The 8,066-nt window shown below is 41.7% G+C and overlaps 1 protein-coding gene across 1 annotated transcript in view; it reads left to right on the forward strand.

The window, feature by feature from the left end:
* Positions 1-1,068: 1,068 nt before the first annotated feature.
* Positions 1,069-8,066, forward strand: part of MYSM1 (Myb-like, SWIRM and MPN domains 1) — a gene marked incomplete at its 5' end in the record, with an annotated part of 15,312 nt that continues 8,314 nt past the window's right edge. The window contains 9 exons of the mRNA XM_010158457.1: positions 1,069-1,144; positions 1,341-1,411; positions 2,451-2,528; positions 2,661-2,687; positions 3,110-3,188; positions 4,109-4,207; positions 4,788-5,551; positions 6,912-7,042; positions 7,785-7,888. Of these exons, the coding sequence (XP_010156759.1) occupies positions 1,069-1,144; positions 1,341-1,411; positions 2,451-2,528; positions 2,661-2,687; positions 3,110-3,188; positions 4,109-4,207; positions 4,788-5,551; positions 6,912-7,042; positions 7,785-7,888 (1,429 nt within the window). The remainder of the gene's footprint in view (positions 1,145-1,340; positions 1,412-2,450; positions 2,529-2,660; positions 2,688-3,109; positions 3,189-4,108; positions 4,208-4,787; positions 5,552-6,911; positions 7,043-7,784; positions 7,889-8,066) is intronic.

An 8,066-nucleotide genomic window follows, 5' to 3' on the forward strand; every position in this document is an offset into this window, starting at 1 on the left:
TCACAGGTGAGGGGTCAGCAGGCGGATGCTGAAGTGCAGGGGCAGCGATTCTAACGCTGCAGATCTCGCAATTGCTGGGACTGTCAGAGGCAGTGCCGTCCTGGAGCAGCATCTGCGGTTGCCGCTGCTGGAGGCAGAACGCCGGGCAGGGGACCTGACCCATTTCTTGACGTGCTGCAGAAGAAGCAGGAGTTACATTGGTTTCAGGCTGTGCGTGAGGGTTTATCCCTACCTGTGCAGTGCTGGCACAAAGCAGTTTGGAATAGTAGCTGAATTTAATTTTGGTAGCATTGCAAGGGATATAGGGCTAATGAGCCTTTAGAAAAGTCTGTTCTTGAAGCAAAGAATGACAGTGAATTACATGAATTACTAAGATTTTATGCTGTGTTAAAGTAGAAGAAATTGATCAATGATGCTAATTAGTGGCAGATTACTAAAAGTAATAAGTAGTTGTTTACAGAAAAGATCAATCATTATCTGGATGAAGTGCATAAGAGCACTCACAATCCTTTGTGACAGGATTCTATTAAACCTTGTGTAAGCATGAGCTTTCCTCAGGAGGAAAGTAGGTTTTTCTTTACAAGGGGGTGTTTTTACCTCACTTGGGGGAAGACGAAGAAACGTTAAGTGGAGATAATACAACTCACTGACATTTTTAATGTTAAAAATACTGTTCTTTATTTGTCCATAGGATTCTGGCTTCTTTCCTTTGTGTATTTTATACATGGTCCCTCCTGCTTTCTGTCTTTCTGGAAGAGAATTTTTACTGTTCAGGGCTTCACTTCATAACATACTGTCTGCAGTGAGATAGTAATCCCAGCAGCATAGTAATCCCAGCAGTAACCCCAGTCACCAGGAAGGTGACTTATGGAGGGGGTTTTATGCGATGTCTGGTGGAATCATGAGAGCAACATTATATAATAGTCTGCAATATGTTATTTTAATTTTAGTATATGATTCTGCCGTCTTCTGTTAATGTTTTTGTTGTTTTCTACACTGTTATTTTAACTCTGACAGCATTCGTTTTGTTTATGTTTACGTTGTTTTAAACACTGGAATCTTTTTCAGAGATCATGAAAACACAACTTCGAGCTTGCTGCAGGATCACTATCTCGATTCCTCTTGGAGAACTGAGAACAGTCTCGTAAGTATTTTTTAAATGAATGGTACTTCTAGTAAGATTATCAGAACTTTTGTTTTCTATTTCCTCTTCCCTACCTGCTCTTTTATGTTTTTAACCAGTGCTTTTGTTTACTCTTAGAAGCTGTCCTATATTCTTGATGCTCAAGTAACAGCGCAACGGAATTCAAATATTAAAACGTACTTGTCTTTTTTTGCAGCCATGGACGTTGGACAGCAGCATTAGCGAAGAAAACAGGGCTGTCATTGAGAAAATGTTGCTGGAAGAAGAGTATCCTTTTGCTGATTTGCTTGTATGTTTTCCTGCGTAACAATAGAAAGCTTCCCATTTCCAAAGGAACGGGATGAATCTTTTTTTGTTAAGGTGACTGTCGCACTGTCATCTTGCAGGTAGATAGCAGAACTCGAGGGGGATGCCCTGGATCAATCACCTGCAGCTTCCTCTGATGATTCTGATTCCTCAGGAAATTACTCCAGAGCTTGTCAGGTTTAAGCTGGCACTGGCACCTGCACCAAAAATAGCCGTACTCATCCCCACTTCAGCTGCTTGCTCAGTGCCACCCCCAGCATTGTGCTGATGCAGCCGTTCGTGTGGCTTCACAGCAAACCTGATCAAACAGCTGATCTGGCTGAAAACAGCTAGGTCAGTTTGAACTGTTCTTCATTTGGCCTGGTTCTCTCTCTGATTTTGTCTGGCTACATTGCTGCTTCTGCCAGTGTACAAGATGGAAATGGGAAGGAACAGCTGCTGCTTTTTTTCCCCCTTTTCTAATTTTATTTAGGCAGTGTTTGCTTAAATAGCCAACCTGTAGTAGCATTTCTGGCATAAGTTGACCTCGCAGACTGGGTAGGTTATAGCAGCAGTAATCTGATTTATTTTTATGTGCTTTTTGTAACTGAGCGTAGTAATACACAGTCACGGAGAAACCAGAGAATGAAGCGATTTGAGTTTTCCTAATAGAATGAATCATTGAGGCTTAATTTGAAAATCGATAAGGTATCAGTACAATGATTAACTGTGTTTTCCAAGTCCACAAACAAAAATGCCATTGGAGAAACAGGGTATCTAATTTGCTGCAAGAGTGAAGTGAGCATGGGGGTGCAGAAGTCAAATGTCACTTCCTTGCGCACTAAACTAGTAGGAGTGTGTGAAACTGTATTTCTGTTGGAAAACAGTGCAGTATTTGCTTCTACAGCTGAGTAATTATGAACCAGTATAATTTACGTGATTATTAGAATTCTTGCCTGTACAAATAGGCTTTTGGATTTTGTCTCTGAGGCTTTGAAAACTTACTCAGTAGCTATTTCAGGTATTATTTATCTAATAAATCACTTTCTGAAAAAATATGGCTCAACCAAAAGGAAGCAGAGAAAAGATCTGTGAAAAGGTAAGCTGTGTTTGGGGAAAAACTCTCAGATGGGAAGAAATGACAAGTCCTTCCAAAATAAGGTTATGTGCTGAGGTACACAACAGCATCGCAATCACTAATTCTTATTTTCACTTTGTTTTTTATTTGCAGCCCACATAAGAAAACTGGAAAAGTCATGTATGTACACTGTAATGGTTGGGTTGTGTTTTTAAGCGTGGTGTCTGGTTTTTGTTAAGCTACTGCATGATGTTTAAAAAAAAAAGTCACAATGCCTTAGTTTCTTTTCTTTGCATTGAAAGGTAGTTTCATAGAGCCAAACAAATATTGTGTGTAACGATAGGCCTGTAGTAAAATAGTTTGGTTTTTGTAGCACAGTGGTCCTTATGAACAAAGCTCTTGTTAATTCCAGTTGGATTTCTTGCCTGAACGTTTGTTTGATTGTTTGTTTTTATTTATCATCCTCATTCCTGTTTAAAACAATACCTTGAGTTTCACAGAAGATGGGGATTAGTCCTCCTGTCAGAAGTTGTCTTCGGTTGCAGGGATTTGAGACTATGTATTTTTAAGAAAGCACTAACTTCTGTTTCCCATTTTCCTAGGATGCGATCGCCTACAAAATCAGCTAGCTACTCATTGAAATGGACATCGGAAGAAAAAGAACTGTTTGAACAAGGACTGGTAAGTTTATTTATGTAATGTTTTGAATAGAAGTCGTTAGTTTATCTTAGATAATAAAATAATAATTACCATAAATAAGCATGTTATATATATCTGCTCCTGCTTTTGAACGTCTAATGCATTAAAAATAATTGTGATCTACTAAGGGTGGAATTATCATATTCACACTGAAGAATCCATCAGAATGGCTTTGTTCCAGATTGTGTTTGTGTGAGGCTGATTACAATTTGAGATCACAAAACATTTCCAATGCACAGCTTTATGAACAGTACCGTCATAATGCTGGAATTAACTGCAGGAAGTGCAGTGTGTGCCTAAGGCAAATCAGCTGATAAAGCGGAATCCTTTAACTACTGTTGCAAGGTCTTCAGAGCTCACATGGTGGTACAGTGCTGAACATAATAGGGTTTGCTTTGCCAAGTACAAATTCGTTTCAGTAGGATTCTTTTGGTTAGTTGGCAGTGTAATTTACATTGTGCTTTAACTGGGTGAAGATCAGCCTCTGATTAGGAAGAGCAGCAGTAACTTACTGTTGGATGCAGTTTTCTGCTTGGTAGAATGAGTAGTGAGGTTCTTTACTGTAGGTTTGCTGAACTCTTTGTGCGTTTATAACAAATAATTGAGTTTTGAGACTCTTGGAGAACAGAAGGTTCAGCCTGACCATGAGGAAACCCTTCTTCCTGGTGAGGGTGACAGAGGATGGAACAGGCTGCCCAGAGAGGGGGTGGAGTCTCCTTCCCTGGAGACTTTCCAAAGCCCCTGGACGTGTTCCTTTGTGATCTGCTCTAGGGGATCCTGCTCTGGCAGGGGGGTTGGACTGATGATCTCTAGAGGCCCCCTTCCACTCTGTGAATCTGTGATGAAGTGCAATGCCTGGAATGTGAGAATTGGGTAACTTCAGTGTGCTTTGTTTGTACTAGGTAAAATTTGGCCGCCGATGGACGAAAATTGCCAAGTTGATTGGAAGTCGTACTGTTCTGCAGGTCAAGAGCTATGCTCGGCAGTATTTTAAGAACAAGGTAAACAGTATCTCTGAGGTTAGCAAACAGGCTCTTTGGCAAGTACGCTGTTGTACCTGCAGCTCTTTTAAATCTGTCTTTCCAGGCTATTCCTGTGAAATTGTTCCCACATTTAGAAAACTTGCAGACTTAGATATGAAGTCAGATCTGATTTCAAATTCTTGGATGACTTCAGTATTTTCTTGCTGGTATGAGTAAACAAGAAGTGTAGTATAATTGTAGTCTCTTATACTCTTGGTTTAGTCTGAAAATACTTCTTTCCCGCTCCATGGGTGTTTCACCTGTGTTGTACTTCTAGCTTTAGACTCACTTGAGACTTCGGGGACATTTAAGAAGAAATTACTACTTTTGGTTCTATCTTTCTGAATGGAAATACACACCAATTTCCAGTTGCACTAGGAGTACACCTGTAATGCTGTGTGAAAGTCAGTTGCAGTGGAATAAGATGTATAAAAAGGGAAAAGATGAGGAAGAAACACTTGGGAATGTGTGCTGTTCCCATAAAATAGTGCTGACGCTTTGAGAGGCAGAGGGTTTTGTTTTGGTTTTCTCTCCTAAAAGTATTTTATATTTTCCTAAGGCAAAAAATGGTGATTCTGAAAAAGAAGAGCAAAGTCAGTGTGGCAGCAGCCTTCCCGCTGAAGGTGGGATAAGGGTTGAAGCGTGGTCATCTGGCAACCTGAGAGGCCGTGCCGACCCCAATCTGAATGCGGTGAAAATTGAAAAGCTGTCAGATGATGAAGAAGTTGACATAACTGATGACATGGATGAACCACTTTCTCCCACCTTCCAGCAAGAAACGGGAAAATCTGAATTATCTGTTATTTCAAAGAGTCCAGTTGAAGAAATGAAAGGAACGGAACATGGATTTTCACCTGTTGGACACAGCTCTGCGGTTTCTTTACCTAAAGAAGATCCTCAGCATGCCAAGCCAGATACAGTGGATGCATTAGTATTTCCAGGTGTTGCAGCAGCGTGTTCTCAGCACTTGAACGGTGATAAATCTGTGAACCTAGATGGCCAGCAGTGCACTGATTTTACTGAGAAAGCTGAACAAGGCAGAGCAGCAACATCTCCGGGTACGAGACACGCAACTTCTCGGGAGCTTCATGAGGAGCAGAGAGACCCAGCTGAGAACGGACTGCTTTTTCCTTCTGCCTGCCAAGTGGACGAAGATCATCAAGAAGAAGCAGAGGAGCTTAAGCCACCTGATCAGGAGGTGGAGGTTGACAGAAGCATTATTCTGGAGGAAGAAAAACAAGCTATTCCCGAGTTTTTTGAAGGGCGCCAGGCCAAAACACCAGAGCGTTATTTGAAAATTAGGAATTACATTTTGGATCAATGGTAAGATGCATTACTTTATTGAAACCTGTTCTTCACTGGGACAGGTTGCCCAGAGATGTTGTAGATGCCCCATCCCTGGAAGTGTCCAAGGCCAGGCTGGATGAGGCTTGGAGCAACCTGGTCTAGTGGAAGCTGTCCCTGCCCATGGCAGGGGGGTTGGAACTGGATGGTCTTTAAGGTCCCTTCCAACCCAAACTGTTCTGTGATTCTATGAAATAAGTGATTACAATGACTCCTTTGTTGTAGTTAAAACACTACTTAGTACTACTAGCTTACCTCTGAAAAGAGCACAGGTAATTTTATGGTAGCCTTACAAAGATTGCCAGTGAACAGCACTGATTAGTGTGCTTCTTTTGCATCTTTCCACTCTTTCTTTCTGGCATTCTGGAAGCTAAGCAATGAACGTACTTGGAGGCATTATGAAAACAAATGTCCTGTTTCAGAACAAGCTGCATCTGTTTTGGTTACGTTATTTTCTTCCGATTATTGTCATCCTATATGTGAGAATGTATATATGGTGTTTATAAATGTTTCCTCAAAATTACTGATTAAGTTAATTACGTTATGAGCTCTGTAGCATTGTAGCTCTGACTTTGCAGAAGGGCACCTAGAGAAAAAAAAAAGTCTGTGCTAGAGCAAGTGTTGACCAAAACCAACCCTTCAAATTAAGAATCCATTTGGAGCAGTGCTTGTCTTATATTCCGTCTCCGGAGATTCAGTGTAAGGAACCTGAGCGGTCTGTGGTAGCAGGCTCCCAGTACAGCTTGTTCTGGTAACAGCTGTGGCTTGTGTGCTCCTTGTGTTGTTAGCTTGCTTTTAAGCAGAAAGAATTGCTGAGTTGAAGTGTTGTCATTCAGTTGTCTCCTGTACTGAGAGCTTGTTCTGGTTGCAGAGAAATTCCAAAATGCTGTAGCAGAGGGGTGTTGAACTGAAAGGACTCGGTATCAGTTTAAAAGCAAGCAGGAGGTGCACGGAGAGGGAAAGCAGGCTTATCTATTACAGCAAGGAAGCCTGTGATTGTGTGAGCCAGTTAGACTAACCTACTGCAGGCGTTCTTCCATCAGTTTAACTGCATCGTACTTAGCAGTAATTCGTACCTTCCTGGCACCAGCAGCGTTGAGGAGCTGGTTTTAACTCATGGAACATAAGTTTCACTCTGCATAAGTACCACAGTTTATGGATAACCCTAAATAAATTGGATGTGTTGCGTGATGTTTACATTTTTGCTGTGATTGCCCTGCGTAGTGTGTGCATCACGGAGGGGAAAAACCCACTTCAGTGGCTCATCTTAAGTCACACGATTCCCTCCTCCGCCCCGGATTTGTTTTCCTGTTTGACGATGTGCTGTACTCTGTTCCAGGGAGAGATGTAAACCCAAGTACCTGAATAAGACTTCAGTGCGCCCAGGCCTTAAGAACTGTGGTGATGTTAACTGCATTGGACGGATCCACACGTACCTGGAGTTGATAGGAGCGATTAACTTTGGCTGCGGTAAAGTTATTTTTATCGGAATCAATTCAGAACTGAAATTCTGCTCAGTTTGTGCTGAACACATCTGTGTCTGACTGTCAGCTTTTTTTGTACTGATGATTTTCGTGTGAAGGGTAAACGTTGAGGCTAATAGATGTGGCTTTAAGAGAGAAGTCCTAAGTTTCTTCCCTCTCTCATGCTCACTGCACACCAGCTGGTGGGCTGGCTTTTTTGTTTTGTGTTTTTCCATGTGTCCAGTGTTTCCCCTGATACCTGCTGCATCTGAAATTTTGCCCTCCCTCTTTGCAAGACAAAATTCAAACTATTATTTCTTTTCCCATACGGAATTGTAACTAGTTCCTGAATAGAAACTCAGTCTCCATCCTCAGGGCTACTGTTTACAAGATTCAGGTGTTAAAGTATGAACACACACCTGTAAGGTATGTTGGTTTAGTCTCTCTGGATGGATGTGGGTGCAAAGCTAAATGTCAGTCAGCGGGGAGAGGAGGAATGGCCTGCAAATATATTTTGTCTGAAAGAAATTAACAATAAGGAAGGAGGTTTTCCTGTCTCAAAAAAGCAGTGGTAGTGGGAAGGGTCAGTAATGTGACCATCGAGATCCCTTTCCGTGGGGGTTTTGTTGTTGCTTTTTTCTTTAATGCATTTGTCATTACCACTTACCTGTGTCGTTCTTGGCTCTACCAGAAATAAGTGGCGTCGTACTTCACTGAAGTACCGTGTATCTCTCCTCTGCATCCTGCAGAACAGGCTGTCTATAACCGACCCCAGCCAGCGGATAAAACACGGTCCAGAGAAGGCAAAGACACGGTGGAAGCGTACCAGCTTGCCCAGCGCCTGCAGTCCATGGTATGTGGTGGGGAGGGACGTGGGGCAGCAAACCACACCCAGCATGGACAAGGTTTAATAATTGAATATAAATGGATAAAATAGCAATACGAATAATATTAACAATACTACTAATACTAACAATACTTTTAATGATATGCAATGAAAATAATGGAAAACAAAACAAATTATGCAGTTG

The sequence above is a fragment of the Eurypyga helias genome, unplaced genomic scaffold (assembly GCF_000690775.1).
Source record: "Eurypyga helias isolate BGI_N326 unplaced genomic scaffold, ASM69077v1 scaffold24379, whole genome shotgun sequence".
In the NCBI taxonomy this organism is placed as follows: Eukaryota; Metazoa; Chordata; class Aves; order Eurypygiformes; family Eurypygidae; genus Eurypyga; species Eurypyga helias.